Raw genomic sequence first — 24,565 nt, forward strand, 5'->3', positions numbered from 1 at the left:
TCACGTAACAGGAGTTTGTAAAATCATCAAAAAATCATGTCAATCAACATCAGTACCTATAACAATCACATGCATTCTGGGTGTATAAAGCATAATTTATATAATAAAATCACTGTGAAGTATTGATTTCATAAGGCTGTAGGTGTATATTCATCTACATGTATGTATTTTGGTTTATTGAGGCTTGCATATATGTTGTGCATTTATCTGTGTGTGTTTGTGTGTGACCAGCCTGAGCAGATGTGGGCGTTCATGCTCGGCTGGGTTACACTGACATGGCACTAGCCCATGTTTGTGCAGCTTGCTCTCTCAGTGAGCAGCTACATTGTGCAAACACTCCACCACCCCAGCCATGCTGCCACATTATGTGCCTGTTGAGAGCTATTCTCCGCTATTTGGTGATCAGTAAATGCTACAGCACACATCACGGAGGTGAGAGTACAATGATACAAGCAGATGATACATCCTGAAAAGTGTAAGAGCTCAAAGACTATTAGGCAACATGGATAATGGGCTCCATTTTTTTCAGAAAAAAACTTCATTTAATTACATTGAAGCAGAATTTGGAGTAATAAGACCATATTATTTCCCCTCATTTTGTGAGAGTGCAAAATAGTATTATCAAAATCATTGCATTTTCTCCAAGCGCACTGTTGATGATTCATAACTCAACACAGTTCACAGATTTTAAGACATCAACACTGAGCTGCTGGGGAGGACACATTTGGATTTGTGGCTGTTATAATAAATTCGGGGAATAAATCTCTAAAGGAATAGTTCAGCTAGCCTGGTTCTGTCAGCTCAGAAATACACCTACCAGCACCTCTAATTCTCACTAATTAAGTTATTGATCTTATTTGTTTAGACTGTACACAAACCAAAGTGTTAAAATGACAATCAGTGGTTGGAGGGGAGTTTCAGTATTTGATGGAATTACGTCTTGGTGAAAAACAGTGACTGGTGCAGTTATTATCTTGTTGTCACAGTGAGGTTGCCAAGTTTGGTACCATTGTGCCAGTACAGTGACCAAAAGCTCTGCTCACAAACTGAAACTGGCAACCCACACTAATGCCGGAAATGCTGCACAGAAATACTGGGTGCATGGATATGCTATTATTTGTCAACACATAGCACCAAAAAAATGTAGGCTTGTTTTTACATAACATTTTACAAATGCCATATAACATGTCAATCAGTGAGCTTTAGTGGTGTTGGTAGGTTTTTTAAAGGCTCTCACTTATAAAATTTTTATTAGAATAAACAAATAAATACATCAAATATGTAGAACTTCAGAACTTTATTCCTGAAAATGTGAAAATGACTGAAAAACAGTGTTTAGATCTGCATATATGAAATTAATGCAAATCAAATATTGTTCAGAAATTTCGTCCCATCACTGCTGGTTTTCTAAACGACAGTGAACAGCAGAAACCAGACTGAGTTAAAAACCACAATTAAAGTCAACATGAAAAGATTGTGATTCATCTACAAAGGGAAGACCTGTTTGTTTAAAAAGCAAAAAGTGGACCCTTACAGTTGGTAAGCCCACACTGCTGCCTGCTGCCCATCCTTGTCCAACAGATCATTGCTTTCTGACAAGATAGAGACTGAATGAGCAGTGACCTCCTCCCAATCAAAATGGGCAATACCTTTTTTTTTTTTTTTTCTTTTTTGAGAGCTGCTGTGTCTCAAATGTTGCTGTTAGCTCAGCTTATTGGCTGCTGTTCATGTTTATCTGGCAAGCCACCAGCTGGCAGGGCAACGAGTCCTCCCACCTACACGGCCATATAAGTCGGTTGTCCTTACCCTCGGACACGACCCATAGGAGCGTTCCAGCGGCAAGCATACCAGATTTTTGTCGACATGGTTACGATAACAAACACGGTTAAGGTTGTGGAATGGTCATGGTGTGATTAGGTTTAGGCACAAAAACTGCTTGGTTAGGTTTATAGAAAGATTGTGGTTTGGATTAAAATAAGTACGTCCTTAAGGTTAGAGGACCTTCGTCATGGTTACAATAATAAAGACGTGGTTGAGATTGTGGAACGTTCATGGATAAAAGCAACAATCGGATTCACATGGGAGACACCCGAGTTCTCCTGTGTTAAAGTCTTGTGTTTTCAAAATTTCATAACCAATAGCGGCCGTAGCAGTCATAATTACTATGGCTATTGGTTGCCTAGCAATAACATCTAACTATCGATGATAATAAGCTACTTGCACAGGTGACCTATGGGCTTGTTTTTTACAGGATGACAGTTGTAGCAGGGAGAGCCTCCAATTACAGGATGTGTATCCACAGCTAATGTCCATCACAGCCCCTTATATCCAAAAATTTAAAACTGTCTTTAAGTTGGACAGCAGTACAGAGGACATAGAGTTCTTAGAATTTACTGAAGCACACTTGCCACTCATTGACAAATGACACCTGATAACAGATGTGGTTAAAGGGTCAGTTCACCCCCAATAACAAAAGAAAAAATCAAAACTATGTCTCCTTTCCCTTCACTGGTATCTCTTCATGGAAATAGATCGGAGGTATCTGTTTCTGAGATTTCTGCCTTCATCTTGATACAGTGTGGATGAATGGAATTAAGTTTATGGAATTCAAAGCATTAAAAAAATGTATTATAAAACAAAAATTCAACGGGAGCAGCCCTTTCCCTGTAGCCCTTTCCCTGGAGCAGACTTATCCCCTGTAACAGGGACATCCCTGTTACAGGGGATAAGTCACAGAATACAGTTACACAGGTAGGCTCATTAATTTTGCATATATGCATTTGAACAGCTATTTGAATGTGACTTGTGCAAATCACAAATATGCCCTTAAGTCTTCAAATATAGTATGCATAGAATACCATTCTTATGCTCTCATTTTGTTTTATTTATTTATTCTTGAACAGTACTTTATTTGTGTCTTACATTTTCGGATGGTTACTTGTACTATTGTAACGTGAATTGAACGTGAACGTTTTCACACTTCCGTTTTTGTACAGAATAAACAAACCAGATACAGTGTATTAACTGCTGAGCTTTAGAAGTGCTAGTAGGCAGATTTTGTTACCCTTTGATAGACTCAGGCTAGCTGTTTCCCCGTTCCCTTTCTTCTAATCTAACTCTGAGAAGGAAAGTGAATAAGTTTATTCCCCCAAAATGTAGAAGTAGTCTTTATAGGAATAAAATAAAATGGCATTTTTGTAATTTGGGTGAAGCGACCCTTTAAATGCCACTGTACTTATATGAAAAGGGGAAACGGTATATGAAAAAAAACTAAGGACAAACAAAGTATTTTCTGTGCACATACACATTTGATTTAATAAAGGAGGGTCATGAAATAATTTAGCAACAAGTTAGTCAAAAGTGAAAGATGCAGTTTCCATCATAACATTGACCAGGAGAATGAATGGCATCAGCTATGTCTGATTTTGACATTATAAAATACAGCCATTGCTACTTTGTTTTCAGTGTCTTTCAAATCAAGAACCATCAACAAAATGCAACTATATGGTGAATCCAAAACATTGCTGAGAAACATAAGTTCTTCATGTCAGACTGATACACCAGCTTTGCTGCAGCACACTGTACAGTTAATGAGTGTATGTACTGTGGCAGATTTGTTTTAGCTGATGGAACTGTTTGGTCCCAAGCTGCTGTTTTGGCCCTGCCAGGCTGCTGTTGTGCTCCTTGTTAGTCAAAGACACTTCATCGCACCACAGCATGGTGATCTCAGTGTGAATCTGTTCCCACTTTTTTTGCTCATACAACACACTGACCTTTTTAATGAATTTTTTCTTTTTTGGCTTTTTTTTCCTTTTAAATGTTTCCCCTTACTCAACATTTCTCCTCAACACCAGGGGTCAACTCAAACAGACAAGGCACAGATTTCAACAGTAAGGCTGGCCATAATAAAGGTATATTTTCCTTTTTTTTCCCTTTTCTTTTTGACCAACAAAATAAAAGCCTGACACTTGTGCATGACAGCAGACCTACAGAGTTCTTTTTTAATCGGTTCCATTTGACTTCTTCACCCCCTCTATTTTTTACTCTCCATGAAGTGCGTCTGAATGCACTCCTCTACTCAGCTCAGCTCATTTTTGTGTAAGCCTCTTTCCTCTAGGTAAAGCAGAGGGTCTTGTCTGAGGAAAAGAGGCACCTCTAAACAGGAAGGAGGTCCCAGTAATCTTTTATCACCTGTTTTGGCCACCTCAAATGTGATCTGAATTCAGCTCTGCATGTTAGTTTGCCTCCTCTGATGAATTAAATTTTTAAATGATCATGTCCCTCTCCTCCCTTTCTACATTTGCTTTTTTCTTCCTCCATTGCTCGGTGAAGCATGAGCACTAACCCCTGTTGTTTTGACAGTGGAAATTTGTTCATCAGTGGCACGCACAAAATCTCTGCCACGTTTTTTTCCTTCTTCTATTAAACATCTTACTCCTCTGAATGAAAATAGCCAAATAGTGCACTCTTTTGTCTTCTCTCTGTTGGGTAATCTGTGGGGACTGACAGATGACTGGAGGTGGAAAAGCCACAGGAGACATTTCAGTTAAAGGACACATTTGTCTTCTGAGGGCCAGACCCACAAGTGCCAGAAAAAGTAGCAACATTTCTGAATCACATTACTACGGGAAATTTACAGATGTTGCTCTAGAGAGTTATATTTGCCCTAATCCTCCTCGTCCCTTCTTCTACATGAGTTAGTATTAGCCGAGCAGCTCTGTGTCTGAGCGGAGACTTGGAGCCAGTCTTTCAATTCAGGGTAGAGAAATAATCTATTATGTTATGGGGATATTTTGCTTCATGTTTGGTTAGATTGTCTCATTGAAGACAAATTTATAAAGGTGATAGGATCAATGTACCCGATAGACAGGACTTTGCTACTTCTGGTTAATTGGCAGCTATTGTTAGATAAATCATTATATGAATAAATGTATGCAAAATATGTAATATCAAAACTCAGTTCATTAATATGAAAAGTTATTTAATTTCTTTGCAGGTCATTTTTATATAATTTCAGCAGTTTTTATTTTAAAACATATTGTTTCAACATGCCATTTTTCTTTACAAAGTATGTGTTTTAAAATGCCTATTATTTCACAGTTATGTATTCCTATGATTGTTTATTAAAATATAGTGATATTTAAGTATCTTATTTTCAAGACAAGATGGAGCCTTGATTGGAACTTCACGTAAGCAAGAGTACTTAGATGAAGTTCCATCCTCAACAAAACGTCTAAAAATCTTATGACATCTTTGCAAACTTCATTCTTTTTATTTTTCTGGTTTTGTCAGGGTCAGGGTCCAGCTATTATCACTATCTTCAAATGGGTCAATTTTTTCCCAGATAGAGAAAGTCAAATTCTGACTGCGCTGTTGAAGTGACTTCAATGTGCCGGTACCTCTTAGATTTAGTAAAACTTTGTCTATGAGGTATGCAGATTTTATAGATCCTGCTGCTGACTTGAATAAATAATGTTATTCCAGTCACCATTTGTAGAATTTTGAGTAGCACGTGTTACACTGGGGTCATGTCCTCTTCAAAATTTCAGTAATATTTCGGGGAATCCGGGTCTATTTAAAGGAGGAGTTCACATTCTGCAATCACACCATTATACAATTTGTTTATTTGAACTGAAATAGAAGGGTTTTCTTTTTTTATTCTCCACCAGAATAACATGAGGATTTTGAAACAACACTTAGACCGAAAGGTAGGGAGACAATGTATGTGGAAAATATAACTCAGCAGTTAAATGAATAAATGAAATATGAAATGTAAATTTGAATATTCAGAAATATTACAGAGATTGGTTGCTAGCTTGTGCATAATTGCTTGCAATAATTTTTCTTAATTTCTTCCCTGAGAGAATTCTGAATCAATTCAGTATCTTTAAATATGGCCCTGTGTCCATAGTGCTAGCAATCCTCCATTTCATAATTCTTTTAAAACACTGACAATGTACATTATGTCCTGACTGGTTAACATGAAACTCTGGACTGTATTTGTTTGGAAACAAAAGTTTAAAAATTCCTAATGTATTTTCTCTCTATTTGAACAATAGATGGAATTTTCATTGTGAGGATGTATTTATTACCATGTGTTGTCAGCCTAGGTTCAATGTGGATAGTCACATTGAGTAGCTGATTCAAGATATCCACTTGATTAAAGTTCAGACTCTGCATTAGCCCAGGGTTTTTATGACAATAAATACAAGATCTATCTAGATTTATGAAGCCTTTGTATGTCTTATTTATCAAATGGGTGCATAGGCCTGGTGTTTTTTTCTCAGGGGTACTCTGCAAGCCACCAATTTGGTGTACCCCTGTACTTATAGCATATACACTTAAGGGAGGACAAATAATAATGAAAATGATAAATTGATAGATAAAGTGATACAAGATAAGTTTAACTGCATGTTTTACATGGAAAATTATATGCCTCTATAGAGCAAGTGCAAATATCACTGGTGTATTAAAATGTATAGCTGTGAGGGAGAAAATAAACTTGAATAAATATTTTTTTTTGCAGAAATTGTAATGGTAGCAGATGAAGAGTGAACAGACCCCAAAATACCTAAAGTGCTCCACTAATTTAGTTTATGAAAAAATGAATGACTAAAAATAAGAAGGAAAGAGAAATTCTTAGAACGATTCAAAGAGCAACATAATAATAAATTACAAATAATAAATAATGAATGAACATAATATCAGATTATTTTAAAACAGCAGCCAAAGATGCAAAGTGTTTGGAAGTTGGTTCGTGTTCATTACACTTGAACTTGATGTTTATAGACCGTGGTAAATCATGATAACTAACATTCTACTAAGCTACAGGCTATATCATGATTTAAATAGTAAAATAAATTTTGCTCCTCAGGTGAAGTCGAAGAACTTGTTTAGTTTCCTGTCACTTCATTAGTGTGTATAACTATGCAGCATCACATTATTTTTTCTGTTCTGAGCTCAGTGATCTCAGGTAAATCCTTCACTGAACTGCTCCATCTGGTTCATCTGCAGAACACTGCTGATGTAATGAGCTGCTGCTGTAGTAGATCAGGTGCTAATTACATGGAAATTGTGTGCGCAAATTGAATGAGAAGTGTGGTGCAAATTTGCCCAACACTATTACATATGAAAATATGGCCCTTGGTGTGTTTTTCTTCTTCTTTTTGAAATTTGGTGCCAATAAAAAAATCAGTCAAGGGTTATTATGTTTTTCTTACTGTTAACAATTCCCATTAAAAAAACAAAAACCAACAACACTTTCTGTGGCTCTCTGCTCCAAGTTCACCTACTAAAGACATAAATCTTTAAATCACCTCACAAATATCAAGATTCTCTGTGGGTTTGTCCCCTATGAACAACACATTTCGCATTTCATGTAATCATTTAATCCATCATTGATGTAAAATATATTGATTAGTGCAACTTTAACGTTTTATCATCTGCAAAAGCAGCCAATGTTTGGTAGAGCTTCCAGCAATGGCAAAAGTGGAATGAGGAAGAAGTTAATAAACATAAATCTGTCAGGGCATTGGAGGATGGAGAGGAAGCAACAGGATTCATGAGTCATCTAAATTGGATTAGCTAGATATTAGCATTTGACCATGATGTAATTTCTTTACAGTAGTTGTCCTATGATCTTATACTTAAACTGATGATTATAGATGAGCTGGTTGAGCTTGCTGGTCATTAATGGTGTACTTCAGGCCAAGATATCCTGGCTGTCATCCCTTATATGGGTCAAGCTCCAAAATGATAGTTTCCAGAATGCAAGTTGATGAACATCCACATCTTTCCCCAAACTCTACATGTTTACTTGGCAACCCAGGCTTTCCATTATAAATTCATATTCTCCAAGTACAAGTGAGAATACCCTGATGGCATCACTAAGACGTCATCAGAGTTATCGTACTTCCAGTCTAGATGCATGGGAGAAATGGTAAGTCGCTTCGGTTAAATTGTCTGCTGAATTAATGTAATGAAGTTATACACTGTTTAAAGTTTAACTCAGAGAATTTTCTATGTAAGCTGCTTTTTTCTCTTCACAGGAGAGTGGTTCCCAAAGTGGTTTTATAAAATGATACCTTTTATTTTCTTTAGGAAACTGTAATTTATTTAGTCTTGGTCTGTAGTGGGATTTTCTAAAAGCTTAGATTTCCTCTGGGGTTTCATCACGCTGGTTAGGAAACACCACCATATACTGGATTTGCATCTAACAGATGTAGCATAGTTTACCCCAAATTAGAAGAGCCAGCTCATTTGGGGATGGTACTGTGTTGTTAAAATAGATTAAAAACACACCATCTGCCCACAGCAGGTGTTGGAAAAAGACAATAGCCACCTTGGAATTGCAAGACAAAATCCAATACCTTTGATTATGTAGGCAGAAGTGCTCCTACTGTGACATTTCTAGCTCAGTTTTAGTGTAATAGAGATAAAGAGAGAAGGAAAATAATAAAAATATTTCAATACGGTGAAAGGTCAGGATGAAGAGCATCTTCAGCAACTACCTTGGATTGCCTGCATTTTCAGGAGAGCTTGCAGATTCAATGCACTCTCACTGTTTGAACATCTGCAGTGGCAATGAATTACTCCTGTGGCTCCCCTGTGGTTCCACCTATACCTCAGTAGCTGCTGCAGAGAAACCTTGCAGCACTGCAGACAGACACTCTCAGACCTTATGTGCTGTACTCTCCCACATATCTCCGTCTGGAAGTTTGCTCATTACCATTAAATGAACTTTTGGCAGAAGTGCTCGCCTAAAGAGTACTATTTTTATCAAATGTATCCTCAATTATAATTATTCAATTACATCAACAGAACAAGAAGTATTGTATAGGTTATTACCGGGAGAGAGACAAAGAAAGAGGAAAAAAGAGGGTAGAAGAATGAGGAAATAGGGAACGTTATACATTATTAGGAAATAATGGTGACTCCAATGAAGCTTGTAGCTCGCAGGTCTGAAGGACAACTTCAGGGGAAAGAGAGAGGACCTGTGGCCTTTGAGATACAGAGAAGTGGCAGGTAAAAGAAAGGTGAACACAGACAGTTATAGAGCTACTGTAATGTGTTTGTGTGTGAGCGAGGGGGACAGAAAGGCAGCCTGTGTTTGAGAGACAGAGAGGCAGGAGCACCTTGCTTCTACTCTATCATGTAGCTGATTGCAGCACTACACTGTGTGTGTGTGTAGGTTTAGAGCAGTCAGTGAATTGTCTCTGTACGTGTGACGCAACCCAGCACAAATTGGTCAGGATTTAAAACTCTAAGCCTTGTGAAACATAATAATACGAAAAAAAAGCAGTGTAACCATTTGGTATTAGTGATATTAGTACATGATGAGTGATACTTTTAATTTGATGTTCATATAAGGCCACATACTTGATTTTCACGTTTTTTAGACCGCAACATCAAGGTAAGCCTCGATGAACACAAATGTCTATGTCTGACTGACTGATGAAGTTACACCATTGGTCTGCTAAATGCCGAATGACTGAGTGATGACTTACACCATTGGTGGGCCATCCAAGTGTTGGATTGTCCCAATTGGCCCCTGCTCTTTCAAAAAGAATAGTTGCAAGCAGTTTCCGTTTTGTCATCAGGGAAGCATTTACAGGCAGTCTTGCCAACGTACTGCCTTTGTTGCTAGATTTAATGACTTCTCACACCCATTTGGTGACGTTTTTTCAAAAAAACACGAAGCACCAAATCTACAGACTTTTGGACAAAGCTTAGCTACATTCGTGTGTCTCATTCACACTGCCACACGGCAGCTGATACAGACATGAGTGAGCTTCTAACTTTCTCTCTGAGTGATCCTTTTAAAAGTAAATATAGTTGAAATCACAGCACAGCCGCTGTCTTTAATTTGTGTGTCTGGTGATTCTGTCAGACGACGTCGTGGTTATAAAATCAGTATTTCACCAGTGCAGAGCAGCAGCTTCGAAATGGCTTGGAAGTGACTGATGGTTAACATGTAGTCTTAATGGGCCACATTTCAGTCACTATTTCATCCTTGTTCCACCGTCTGACAACAGAAATAGAAAAACATGTAAATGAGAAAAGCTTTATTGGGAATTTGGTTGTATTAAATAACAAGCAAACAGATAAAGGGCTGAAACAGCTGACACTAGGCAGAATGCAAATTCAGCAAGATGACATCATGAATATTCTAATTAGTGTATTAAGTCATCCAGCAACATCTAGTGACTTTGTTTACAGACTTAAGCCACTTTCTATTCAAAATAGTTGTTTACAGTGGTTCCAAAACAGTTTTCAACTATGTCCTCAATTTTGCACATCGACCATACGTGGTCCACCCATATACTAGGTTTCGACCTGATCTTGTTTATACTTTTACAATAAGCTGCAGTCATTATACTGTTTTCAGTAATTGTTTAGCTGTTCCTGACAGGTTTGTGTTTGGCTCTGGGCTAAATAATGACTTTCCGGAGAGAGGAGGCAGGCTGTATTTTGGCATGTCAGTCGAACAGTATTGAACAGGAAGTAGGTTGTTGTCTGTGGAGAGCATGATGGGACAGACAGCAGTGATGGCAGTGATAGTGGTGAAGTGGCAGAGGGGGAAATGGGGGTATTCACTTTACATTGCCTCCATTAACTGCCATTTGTATTTGTCCCACTAGCAGCAGACAACACTGAACGCAATGGAAAACTCAGATAGACCCCCTCAAACAAGCTCGCCCTCTCCTTTCAAACACCCCCCCCCCCCTTACCCATATAAAGATGAGTAATGAGTGCAATGCTGCTCAGCCAGTGGAGGAATATATTATTGCCCCGGCCCGGGTGGCAGAGATGAATGTCTGGGACGAACTTGCTGCACAGTCAACCAGGCAGCTCCACAGGCTCAAGAGAGTGCAGAGAGCGAGCGACACACAGATAGTAAGAGAAAGAGAGAGAAGAGCACTTCAGGCAGTTTGTTTTCTTTAGTTTTAAGTGCACTCCTCGCTGACAGGATGGGGACACTGTGCCCCGAGACCACCCTCTTTCCCTAGCCATAAAACATGGATCTAAATCTGCAGGGGATCTCTCTGCAATAATAAAGTGCCCTGAGTGGACACCCACTCCCTCCCCTCCCTCCACTCCTGACTTCTGACTCCATCGCAGCACCACACCAAAACAGATGGGTAGTAACACTCAATTTGCCTGTTTGTTTGATGGAGAGCCAGCTGAATAGTTGTCTCTTAGCCCACAGAGGCCTGCAGCGTCCATCAGATGTTTATCAGATACAGACCATGACAACTTAATGGCAGTGCTCTTGTCTTATGTGCATCTGCCTCCTCAAGGTTGTTTCCGCCGCCAACACCGTTCTACCGTCTCCTTATGTGGAACTAAATAACAAACATAAGCTTATTGACACCCTCCTGCTGTCCTGCCTCTGTAATTAGCGGGATTGTATTTGTCTGGAGAGAATCTGTCCAGGATCTAGGGCATAGACCCCAGCTCTTCCTCAGACTAACCATTTAGAACCCTCCACCCCACGCTCGGTTGCAGGTGAGAAGGTGTGAAATAGATGATGATGCATTAGAAAAGCCAAGACACCCACTTAGAGCACAGTGGAGATGAATAACCTGCCAACGATATTTGCTACTGTCCCCTATACCTCACTGTTTTCTTTTGCGCAGGAAGAGAATAATATACTCCTCCTGCCTCGTGCCTGCTTGCCTGGCTGTGTTGCATGCTGCCAAGCAACATATACTTTATAGCTAGTTTTCCACTTGCACATGGTTGAGCATCTTATCACAGCCTAAAGCAACTTGAAGAGAAACCGTTTTGGTAATTGGTGTGGACAGCGGGCATCCTCTTTTAACCAATTACAGAATGGAGCTCTTTTCGTAGTTTTTCCCTAGATATGGCACCAGAAGTTGTGGCAAGCTATTTAAAATGGCATGGGGGATTTTAAATAACATTTATGTTCCTGAGCGTATACTATATTTCCTAATAAAAGCTGGTGTTCTCAAATAACAGGGCAGTGTAAACACATAAAGGCCGGTTACTAATAAAGGCTGAGTAAAAAGCATATTGGTGGAATTACCTTTACTTTAAAAGCTCACATATTTAATTCAGTGTAATGTACATTTCCACAGTACTAATTCTGTCAGTACAACAACAGAGTCATGTCATACCTGTGGGTTTTTCTATTTTCAACAGAAATGTTCACTTGTTTTCATTCATTACCTACTTCCTGTTGCCTCCATTTTGATGTTTTTTGAGCAGAGTTAAACTGCTGTCTATGAAGCTCAACTCTTCCCACACTGATGTTTAACATGAAAATCCTTCCAGTCGCTCAAAGGGCATAATCAATTAATTTACTGGCAGGGTAAGGGTTTTAGATTCTTGACCATTCCCCCCTCCAAGCCCACTGGTCAGGGTTAACGCGAGGGCCAAGATCAGGGCAATGGGGTTAGGGGTTTCCCTGGCTTTATAGTGAAAGCAGCACGTTAGCTGAGCAGCAGCAACAGCTTCTGTCCACTGTCAGTGTACACACAAGTTGTGTTCAGGCACAGTATTACTGTGTGGGTCACCTGTGCTTTAATGGTGCTCAGTGCCCAACATAAAATCACTATAGTTTAGAACATAAAACAGAAGGAAAAAGACGAAGTGTAAAAAATGCTCGCTCAAAAACGCAAAATACAGGCCGTTCTGCAGCCTGTGTAGAGATGTATTGACTTAAATAAAGTATATCTGAACCATCAGATGCATGTGAGAAAAACGTGACTGAACCATTACCCTAACCCTAATCCTGCCTGGAATAGGATAGGAATGATGCCCTTTGAGCCAGGTTTTTAATATCCAACTTCTGTCATGGAAGTATTGAGTTTCACTGACATTAGCTTAACAGCAAAGGAAAAAAAAAAAAAGAATGAAGACAATAACTATGTTAGAAAGATGCAGCAGCGGAGTGGTATGATATAGCTGTTGTACTGATAGTGTTAGTGTTTAGTTGCATTAACAGAAAATTTAAATAGGAGCAGATCAGAAAACAGAGAGGCTTCTCAATAAATGATCATAAAACAGGTAAATTAACATTAACATTAACATTCTGTCTCTAATATAAGCTGGTTTCAAAGAAAAACCTGCCTCTCTGCAACTGAGGTAAATATAGGCCAATATTTGAGAATTTACAGTGGGCACAATATCATGGCTTTAAATTGCTCACACTAGCAGCATACAAGTTGGCCAGCTCCCCTATCAATTTGATATTTTCCTCAGCAGATGCTCTTATCCCGAATGACATTTGAGAGACTTCCAAGCAGGCTGGTCTGTAGGGCCGGGGATAATGGGTTCGTTCAGCTGTTGGTTCCACGCAACCGAAGCTTACTGTAGTGCAGGAGATCTGAGAGGCACTGGGCTGAGTGAGGACAACAATGATAGTTCTTTTTGCCGTTTTTTTTTTTTTTTTTCTGGGGTTAAAAGGAGTGAAGTGAAAAAATATGTTCACAAACACTATTTATGTGTCAGACTGCCGGTTTTTATGTCTTGCTAGGGAACACCCAGAGGATTTCATGTTAATGTCAGCTGAGGGCTGCTGATGATAAAGATGCTGTTTGCTGATATATTGTGAATCCTGCTTGTTCTGAGGATTTATATCTACTCCTTTCATCTTCTTTCATTCAAAGGACCTACTCCTAATTTATAATCACCACCTACACATGTACTAATCACCAAGCTTAATCAAAATTTGAGAGCCTCATAAACAAGGTATTCATCTAGCCTAATTGCAGCTCTCCGTGAGCAACACACAAAGAAAAATGGAGGCGGGAGAGGAGACAGATGCAGAGATTATAGGGTTAAAGCTGTGGAAATTCTCATCAGGGTCTGCTGGAGAATGTCAAACCATGTCTGTAACACCAACAATCCATCTTATGTGCTCTACAGTAAAATGATCAGTGTTAAATTAAAAAAAAGGTCAAACTAATTTCCCGTTTTGTGCAGACATTGATAGTGTTTAGTGTTTGCTTGTTGATTACAACATCAATAATGAATGTCATCCATGTGTCCCGTGTGACCGAGGTTTGCTCCAAGCTGTTACTGCACTTGAAGTTAAAGACTTTAGCCTCAGACAGTGGTGGAAGAAGTAGATGATCTTTTAATAAAAGCCAGTAGAATTTGTATGTAACTGTAGTATATTTTCAATGGTTCTGATGGAGTATTTTTTATGCACCATACAGTATGCGTTGCTTCTGGCCCAGGGTTTGCGGGTTGCATCTGTGCATTGGCTTTTTATGTAATATGTTTATATAAAAGAATGACTATCTGCTGATATGTCATTGTTGCTTATGTCTTTCATTGTACCCTACTATATTTTATGTTTATACACATATTGTACTGAGTTACTGTGTCATCCTACAGTACTACTGTAGGAGTAGGCTCACACAAACAATCTTCTTCATCTTTGTGTCTACATTTATTCCTAGTATCAATGACAGAACGGAGCCACTGTTGTGCTAAACACACATTTTAATGTCAGGAAATTTTTAAAAGCTGTTTGAAGAAAGCATGGGGTAAATGCCCAAACTAAATAGGTATGAATATAGAGGTTAAATGTCGTTTAAGGGCATGAGTTTAAGGGTTAAGTATCAAAAATAAGTAAGTATTCAATATTGAGAATGGCCCTTGTCAGAGGATCAAACACGTCTGTTTTCCTTCTGCAAGTACAATATCTTCACATCATGTTGCTAACAGTGCTATCTGGAGACACAAGGAATCTCACCCACCGCCCTTACCCGTTCCTCATCCACAGCAATTTAGTTTTTTTACTGTAACTTACGTTACTATCCTCTCACTTGGTTCAAAAGTGCACTTTTGTGTTTACTATCTCTATAGGGTGTATAGAGTACCTCTATTTCTATTTTCACACTTTTTTGTGTCTATAGATGCTAAAAGGCAGAGCCAGGTTGACTATTAGAGGATCAAGGTGCAAACATCACCTGTGGGCTCCAGACTCCCCCAGATTCAACAGTTTAATTTGATTTGATTAAATACTAAATTTTTTAAGAGAATGCACCATGGAAGTATAATATTGAGTTAAATATTTTAAGAACTGAAAATAGATTGTGATATTGGGCTGCTCTGACTGGGCCTCAAGATTAAAAATGGGAGTAGCCTTGAGGTCCTCAAAGTATCAGTGTATCTTGTGCTTTGATAGTGCATAATGCCAAACAAATATGCAGTTAATTGAATTGCCACTCAGAAAACCGAGGGCTTTTGGGGCCCTTGATTATCTGGGGTACCTGCTTAGCATTTAGTTTGCTTTGCTAATCTATGCATGCATCTATTTTCTAGTTCTTGATTGCTGCTTTCTCAGCATGAGATTTATGAGGTTTACCTTATTTTACATTATATTACCTTATAAGGTAACAGAAAATGGAAATACTAGAGTAAAAGTACCTCTTAAAAGAGTAAAAGTAGCTTTCCATCAAATGCTTTCTGGATAAAAGCAACATTTTTATATCTTTTTATTTTCCTTTGCTTCTTTGCAGATATCCACGATGAGAACGGGTTAAAGCCAGTCATGGTTTACATCCACGGAGGCTCCTATATGGAAGGAACTGGCAACATGATTGACGGCAGCATCCTGGCCAGCTACGGGAATGTCATCGTCATCACAATCAACTACCGGCTCGGAGTTCTGGGTGAGTCCACCAGTCTGAAGGTTTAATTAGTTTGGAGAAGGTTGATTGAATCAGAAAGTGGGTTATTGATTTAGTGATTGATTTAATGACTAATTGGCTCCTGCTGTTTCACCAACTGGCCGGTCTTTGTGTCCAGAAAAGCTATGAAATTTACATTGCTATTTGGGTGTGCATGCAGGCATGTAGACAGTCTAAATCTTCTTAAGCTTTTTTGTGAATACATTTTTGAATCTTTGATACCTTTAATTAAACTCGAATTACTCATGTACAACATATAATTCCCATAAAGAAAATATATACTGAAGCCAATCAAGCAGGTTAAACCATTCAAGCTCACATACACAATGAGGCTGATATCAGCTGCTAATGGTAGTACAGAAAGTAGTTTGCATTTTCCTGCATTCCTTTCTTCATCTCAAATGGTTGTATTTCAGTGTAGCAAGATAAGCACATGCAAATTAAACAAAGACTCTTACATGTGTAGCCTTTTCAATTACTTTAATCATTCTGCAGCACTGAACATCAAAAATTCTGCGCTGGGAAAATTGATCTTTTGGTACCTGAGCTGGTATCTACACAACTGTGCTGTGCATCTTATTTTGTCCCCGTCTGTAAGATGAAAGTAGTTTCTGGCTCAGAAAGAGATACGACATAAAGGTTTAGCTTCATAATGTCTGTTGCCCATGAAAATGTTTGAGTCTGACAGGAGGCTGATAACATCAAACATTTGGAGGAAAAAGAGTTTTGAAATTTTAGCCATTCTATATAGAAATCCTTCTGGACGGGGAATAGCTGTAACCCCCCCCCCCCTTTCTCTTCTAGCATTTGCTGTGGAAATGGTGGCTGAAAAACTCATTTTAGCAAGTTTCTCATAAAAGTTATTTTGCTTAATTCTAAGTGTAACCTCTAAATTGGACAGAAAAAAACCAGTCTCACCTTTGTAAACAACCTGTAATGCCTAAATGGTGACCACAAGTGAAGTTCATCCCTCGGGAGCAGATTTAGTAACCCTGACTCAGAGCTGCAAAATTTTGCATCAATATAGTGGGATTTTCATGAACACAGGTAATGTAAATCAGTTATGAGTTTTCATTTGAATGTACTGCTATAAATTAAGATCCGATGCCGGGGTCCTCAGCCACCAACCTCATAATTGTAGATGAAGAAACCATCCATTGTGTTTCATAACTACAGTCACACTCTTTCATAGATGAAAGACCAAATGGGAAGAAATAGTTTGATAACAATGTCAGCTCCAAAAAAAAAAAAAAAAAAACATCATCAGTGGCATGAGCTTGGAACTTAGACAACGTTCTTGTATTTTTCTCTGACAAACTGTATAGAATGTGTGATTTTGAAACAGGCATCTCATTTCTCAAATATCCTCTCCTAAACCAACAGTGCATCCTACAAATGAAAACAGCCTCCATGTCTACACACTAGCTGCACAGATTTTACATTTGATTCTCCCAGACCGTCCATCATAGATACATTTGCCTTTGATACATTAATCAGTCAGCAAACCAAAGATTGTGGTACCACATACAGTATGAAGAGTATGAAGCAATTTAATGAAATGTCTTATTTTTTCAGTTAATTAATGTATTGGATTTATTGGACCAGGTTTCATTATCTGTAAAAATGTTCTGTATAGAAATTCAAAAACTGTGCTTTATTGTGACATTTATGGATATTGCAATATACAGATACCATGATACATATTCATATTCATGATATTATCTGCGTCACCTGATGATGTTGTAAGCACTTCCTGAAGACATGGGTTGTGGTGGTTGTGATGCCAACTATATTTTCCCCATGCATAAAGTGTACGTTATAATTTATGTCACTGCTTTTAGAAGTTTTACAATAATTAAGCATGGCAAAATGGTGCTGGGAGGAAAAAGGACCAGAGCCAACCACACATACCAACTTCATCTTATAGAAATTATGTTTCTTTATCACTAAACAGCAAGTATGTTTTTTTAGGAAATGTGATCTCTGGTTGGATAATGTTCAGAGGCAACGTATGGTATAAATGAAGCACTACATTTATTAATGGCAGTGGAGTCGCCATGAGGTTGAGGTAGCTGGGGGACTCTCACATCAGAGACGGGCTTCACATCCACAGTCACATCTGTGATATAGGCAACAAAAGCACTTTGGTTAAGGTTAGAAAAAGTCATTATGGTTAAATGTAAATAAACCCATTGTGAACTTTTTCTCTATTAAACCAGACCAGGTTCTTTCCTGAGAGTCACTACAAGTGCTTATTGTGCCGCAAGAGTGCATATTCTGGTGGAAAAATGAATTGCGACTTGTCAAATACATAAATTAACAACATATTCTTATTCTCTTTACAGAAAATGTAATCCAGCCACGCTCCCAACAAAAAATATTTGCTGTTGCAGTTTAGTTGTATAAAAACATAATTTCTAGGAGACAGGGTTGCACATAGAGTAATGTAGTCAATTCAAAATGGCTTCCACAATTAGCTGATATAGAAACCAATACAAAAATAACATTTAAAGCTATAAAATCATGCCCTTTTTGTCTAAACCATCATTTTATTTCTATGTACTTGTGTATATAAGATTGTAAGATACAGTACATGACATACGACAACTAACTCTGTTAAACTAAGCATTAACTAAATATAGTGTTTGCTGCTCTGTATAGTTTACAATAAATCTCTGCTGCTTTGTACAGAAAAGGACCTCTAATATTAGCCAGTTATAGGCAAATTATATTTGTCTTGATACCACTTAGATACCAAGTGATCATATTTCATGAAAAAGATACTTGTACAGATTTAGCCTTTGTTAGTAGCAAAATAGCTATGTAACAGTATTCTCTGTATTAGAGGTACATTTCTTTTCATCTTCATTGTTTGCAGCTATGAATTTGATACGGCTTCAAGTGTTTTCTCTTCTGTTTGCAAATGGTTCATTCACTGCTGAAGTGAAGCCACAGCACATCCTACCACCGCCGCTGCTCTGCTCTGCTTACCATTTGTTATAAGGCTGGGCTGTCTGCACCAGTCACTATATTTAGTTGCCCAAGAGCCGGGGGGAGAAGGTGTTCTGGAAAAGTGTGCGCTGCGGAGAGGAAAAAAGAGATGAGGAGAGAAACAGAGGTAGAGGGAATGCAGATGAGAATACAGATAGAGACGACAGGGGAAGGTGAGTAGAACAGATAGAAAATCAGAGTGACCATGTAGAAATGGAGATCTTGTTAGGCTGCATATTTTGATGTATAAAAACATTGCTCCCGAAATCAAAAAGTATATGTAGCTCTGACAGAACATTGTGTTACATATCCACTAACTGTCACACTGTAGATTCACCCTGTATATTCAGACATTAAAGTCACATAAAATGACAAAATTTGAGATTGTAACCCAAAACAGCATTGAGCAGTGTGGGTACAAACTAATTAAAACATACTAATTATTCCACTTTATTACCACTTGGGTCCTTTTTTTCCATAATTGTGCCATTATTTCTAATAGTCATGATAATGTAACATTGTACTCAAGTAAGTCTGATTTACCATAATGGTTTGATAATGGTTTTCCATCTTGATAACATATTGGAGAGTTGCTGCACACACAAACCACAGTTTTCTGCAGCTCACTAAGGCTGTTTCTTCTTTATTCCATCTCCCTGCTGTCTAGACTGGATTACCGACCAAGCGAAATGGGCAGCTATACCCAGACTTTCCGGGGGCCACTGGTTTTGGTCAATTTTACAGGGGCCCATGTACAGGCTAGCCTCTGTTCCACTACTTTCTCTAACTTAATACAATCTCTCATTCAGTATTTCTGTGAGAAAGTCTAGTGTGTTCTTGGATTTTACTTTTTATTTTCTTAGACAAATCTGCATCAATTACAGCAGTTGCAATAAGAAACTGAAACCTTCATGATTTTAACAAAGTTAAACCATGTTTACATTGTGAGCACTGAAAAAAAACTACAGGCACAGTAACAAAGGTACTTATGTATATCATCATCACTTGGTTTTGTCCATATCAATAAACCTCACCAATGCTCTCTTTCTAAGTCAGTTTTTCAGCATTCTAGTTGTAAGTCTTACGTCTAAAGCAGTCAGTCCCCTCTGTACTGCTGTTATTACAGATGTGAACTATCCTCTACCCCTTGACTCACTGACTGACTCACCTCTTCTGTTTGAGCCGTGACATTAAGCCTGCAAATGTCTAGGGCTTATGGGAAATGGTGTTTTATGAGCGCTGGTACAAAAAACACCAATATCAAATAAACAACAATATTGGATCCTTATACAACATATTAGTTCTTATACAAACATATGAAGTGAGTCACACCACATACTGTTGAAAAAAGTTCTGTTTCAAGGCTGGATTTTTCATTATTAGCATAGCTTCAAATGTCAGGGGGATTTTGAATTAGGTTTTCTTACTTTTTTAACAGAACCCAGAAGTTTGGTCTCACTTTGGTTCTCTGTTGTGTTCTGAATGGTGCATATTTCTTAATAAGTGTGAGCAGATGGGTTAGTAGGGGTCCAACGGTAAATTTTTGCCCAGGGGACCCCATAATACGTCAATCGCGCTATGCCTGCAATGTCTAATGCTGATAAGCTGACTAAACAGTGCTGAATATGTCCATATGTTTTTGTGTGGACCAATTTTCATTAGGCACTTACACAGCCTACTGTGTTCTGCTAACTCGGTCACAAATATATTCCATATCCTGTACTGCAGCTGCTTGACAATAAAAGCATCCTGCTGGTTCCCTGGTGGAAAGCTTCAAATGTGAAGCAGCAGCTGCAGGAAATGTGCAGTTTGCGTTAACAGAAATTCAGTAAAGCTGAAGGAAAGTGGCTAATATTTATTAGATGAAAGTAAGAAGAATAATGTAGGAGTAAAAAAGTCACTGAAAAATACCAAGTTTAAAAACCAAGACTTTTAAAAAGAAGATATTTCTTTGTTGTTACCAGCAGAGCCATACATGTGTTGAGCCAGTTATTTTACTGTCAGAGTTAGCTTTGGTTTGAAGTACAAGACTGTTATAGGTTGACAGAGGGCAGCCCTGCTACCAAGTGCAGGTCAGTGCAGTTATACCCTGGTGAGAGGCCACAGTGGAAATGCAGAAGGTCAAAGTTGAATCAGATACAATGGAATAATTATTCTGATTCAGCATGACTGATCATTTGATTGATAACCAGTAATTTTTTCTGGACCAGTCAGATTCTTTTGAAGCAATGAAGTTGGTTAGTATATTTTCATAAATGATAAAAGTGATGAGCAAAAGACCCAAGTTGCAATAAACCAGAGTTCTTATTTAAATGCAGAGGCAATATTTGCAAAACCTGGAATACAAGGAGTGACAGTTGCCAAGTGAAAAAAACAGTATTTCACGTTTGTGGTAGATTCTCAAATCATAAGCATCCACTCCTCCTGCAATAATGCTGTCAGGTTTAAAGTCTGTCATTTAGAAATTTTTTTTTTGTTTGTTTTGCACATAATAAAGACACTTAGATTCACATGCGACAGAGTGAGAAATGTCTGCCAAAAGTCCGTAAAACGGACACAGTAGCCCCCTCACCTCACAAACTGTCTCGGTGTTGCGGTTCAAATGATTCAAACAGATACCTCCAGCTGCTGTTGGGAAGGTGCTAATGTGCAACACTGCCCGCTGCAGTTAGTGTGTGAACAGTGTGACGCTGGGCTGAAGCAGACATCTTGTGTGAAGGGACGGTGAGCTCTGCAGGCAGAGCAGCTTTCAATAGCATCTGTGCTGGCAGGCTGATAGAAGAGGCGTGTGAGTGGAGTGAGAGAGGTCATCAGACACTCATCACCCTTCATTACTCTAACCTCACACACCCTGTTGGACAGCTGTCAGTGGCTGCACTGCTGTTTCCCTCTACTCACTTTCCTCCAATTGATTCAAAAGTACAGCTGTACTACTATATCCTGTACACATATAGAGTGACACAATGGAGGTAAAGCCAACTAAAGTCACTTCCGCGTCCTTTTTATTTGCAGAATAGTGTGTACCAGCTCTTTGGGGCCAACATTCATCAGTAATAAAGTAGCATGGTAGTGCCAAATATCATCACAGGGTCGTTTAACCCACAAGAGTCATTGTTTGCCTCTCGATGAGGTTGAGTTAGTTATTGTGACATCCTTGCACTAATGATGACTAATGAAAAATGATGGTCTGAAGCATATTTAAATTTTCATATTTAAATGCTCTGCATGACAAACTGTTTCGCTCAAAGCCAAAACTCAGAAAAACAAGATCATGAAATGTACACGCTCAAAAGAGAAGATTGGCTTGCCCTGTTCAAATTGCTGCATGACTCAGCACAGACTGAAAAGAATCAATTTGGCACCAGAAAGGCTTGTTATTTATTTAACAAACTGCAAGATGGATTATAGAATCTGTGGCATCAGGCGAGTAGTTAGAAATAAAAAAAAATCAGTGATTTAATAATAATAATAATAATAATAATAAATCTGTATTTACATTTTTTCTCTCACATGTTTCATGTGACTCAGATTTACTCAGTTTTAAATGATGTATGAATATGAATTCACATACAGTCATTTAAGTGTTAATCCTCAAGATCTGTTTGATTTAATATAAACTATAAAAATGTGTCCAAAGCATTTATATACAACTAATTTGCAACAGCAGTTTTGAAGGAAATGTAATGCTGACCAGGTTATGTTATTTATAAACATAATGAGGGAATGTTATTAATGAATGGATTTGACAAGTCTTAAAAAATGCTGATATTGGACACATTAGTAAATCGTTCACCGACAACAGATCTCATTTGTTTACCCCTAAAATTTTAACATAGCTTTTCTAATCAGAAGCCAAGAACAAAGTGTGCAAGGTCTGCATGTCAGCATTTCAGTGGTTTTTTTTTTTAACCAGCTCAAAACTTGAGAATCAAGACTTTTTTTGATTTCAAATCTCCATTTAAAGTGTCGGTCTTGAAGATTTCAGTCTTTCAGTCTCAGCAACACCTTTAGTTAATGGTGGTTACATCAAATGACGTTTAAGACTACAGGTCACAGAATTCTGGGGGCAGGACAAAAAAAAAAAAAAAAAAAAAAATCTGTGTTTAATAAAGAGGTCAGGCAATAATTGGCCTTTTCCATCATTCTGTGAGCAACCATGATCTAATTTTATGCTACACACGGCATGAATCTGTGAACAACAAAGGCGAAGAGAAAGGAGTCAGTTACCTCGCTGCAAAGTTGGAGGTGTGCATCCTGTCGCCTGCAGCTCTTCATCTAACAACTCACTGTGGCTGCTCCTCCTTGTTCCAATACTCCCTGCAATATTTCAAACTGATCTGCTGTCCAAGAATGCCCAAAATGACTGTTGTCTTGTTATTTAGATGCATTTTTGATGAATGATAGCAGTAAGTGATAAGCTCACCGTCAAACACATTTCATTTCCTGTGACTACTTCATAATAAATGTCAATTCATGTTAAATTATTTTAATGTGAAGCTGTAGCAATAGGAAGTGTTCATTTTTTTATTAGCAGTACCTGGTAATACAGCATTTTTTTCCAGGAACCCAGGTCATAAAACTGCAAATATATAAATACGACAGTACTCATCAGTGGGCCATACAATCAATCACTGTTGCGTTGACGCATTTGGCATTAGTGACTTTTAACAGATTTATTTAAATGAAAATCACTTTAACCACTTAAACCAACTCAAGTCTATGTTTGCTCCTAAAACATCTGGAGCACATATTGGTGGGCTAAAAATGTGGATGCCCAAACTGTGCTCAGTCAGGACCGGCCTCTGCCTCAACATAAAACGTTGGCTGCTGGGGTGACAATGTAGTTGTTTCTTTTATGCTGGCCCTGCTGCAACCTACTGGTGCCTCTTGTATCTCGGACTGACAGTGAGAAGTCCTCGTCAGACCCATGTGCTCCTCTCCAGGTGTTTACATTTGTCTCTCCATAGTTAGAAAGCAGAGAGAATACTGGCAGAGAAAGTGCATGGGGATTCATGATGCATTGATTAAGATACCTCCTTGACAGGGTGGAGGGCATTGCACAAATCTTAGGGCACAAGCAGGCATTAGTGTGACCCTTCAAAGCCAACACATGCTGTTAAGGACGGTCAGTGAGGTAGCAGCATCGTTCATAAACAGGGCCATGATCTAGGTTCCCCTCTTTGGGTCTTACATATGTAGCCTGCACCTGAGTGCCATCTGGCCTCAGGAAGCTGTTACCTGAGCCAGAGTGACGGTGAGCTTCATTACACCGCACTGGGATCTGTCAGAGCCACATGGCACTCTCCATTTTCTCTCCTTCTAACCCCCCACTGCCCATTGTGGCCAGACGTGAGAAGACTAGTGATGGCCTCCTTATGGAGATGTGTTGCTGCCTTGCTCTCTATTTGCTACAAACCAGTGGGAGAGAGAAAAAAAACACTGCTTCAATTTAGCTTACCCAGTATTTTATTCACTTTATTGTTACACCATAAGTGCATCAGAGCCCCTTTAGAACAGATATATTTTTTTATTCATCATTAAATCCAATTTAATTTAACAAAATCTCATAAATTACACAGTTGGCCTAGAAAATATTCAACCTTAAACAGATGTGTTGAGCTAACACAAATAGTGCTCTATTATTTTTGAAGCTGCTGAAAAGAATATTCACCGTGTGTCTTTCTATTTCCATTTTCATACCCAAAAGTTGCAAAATTTTCATGACTCCCACACAACTTTATTTCAGGTCGGGTTGGAAAAACCTGTGAAACTGCATTATCATGGAGCAAAAATACTGGTTACTAAGAGCCAGCATAAATAATAATTTGGTCTCTGTTTTCTTCTTTTCCTTTTTTTTTAACCAGCTGCATTGATAGCCTACATTGACCATCTGACAGCAGCGTAAC

At 38.4% G+C, this 24,565-nt stretch overlaps 1 protein-coding gene across 4 annotated transcripts in view; it reads left to right on the forward strand.

Moving 5' to 3' along the window:
* The window catches only part of nlgn4xa (neuroligin 4 X-linked a), an 89,022-nt gene that overhangs the window by 11,230 nt on the left and 53,227 nt on the right, over positions 1 to 24,565 (forward strand). Inside the window, exons 2-4 of one of the 4 annotated variants that reach the window (XM_040142170.1) lie at positions 10,902 to 10,929; positions 13,702 to 13,716; positions 15,498 to 15,650. In XM_040142170.1, coding sequence (XP_039998104.1) covers positions 10,902 to 10,929; positions 13,702 to 13,716; positions 15,498 to 15,650 — 196 coding nt within the window. Of the gene's footprint in view, positions 1 to 3,854; positions 3,912 to 10,901; positions 10,930 to 13,701; positions 13,717 to 15,497; positions 15,651 to 24,565 lie in introns of all 4 variants that reach the window. The other 3 variants (XM_040142169.1, XM_040142168.1, XM_040142167.1) reach the window with 3 other exon arrangements.

Source organism: Xiphias gladius, chromosome 13, assembly GCF_016859285.1.
Source record: "Xiphias gladius isolate SHS-SW01 ecotype Sanya breed wild chromosome 13, ASM1685928v1, whole genome shotgun sequence".
NCBI lineage: Eukaryota > Metazoa > Chordata > Actinopteri > Istiophoriformes > Xiphiidae > Xiphias > Xiphias gladius.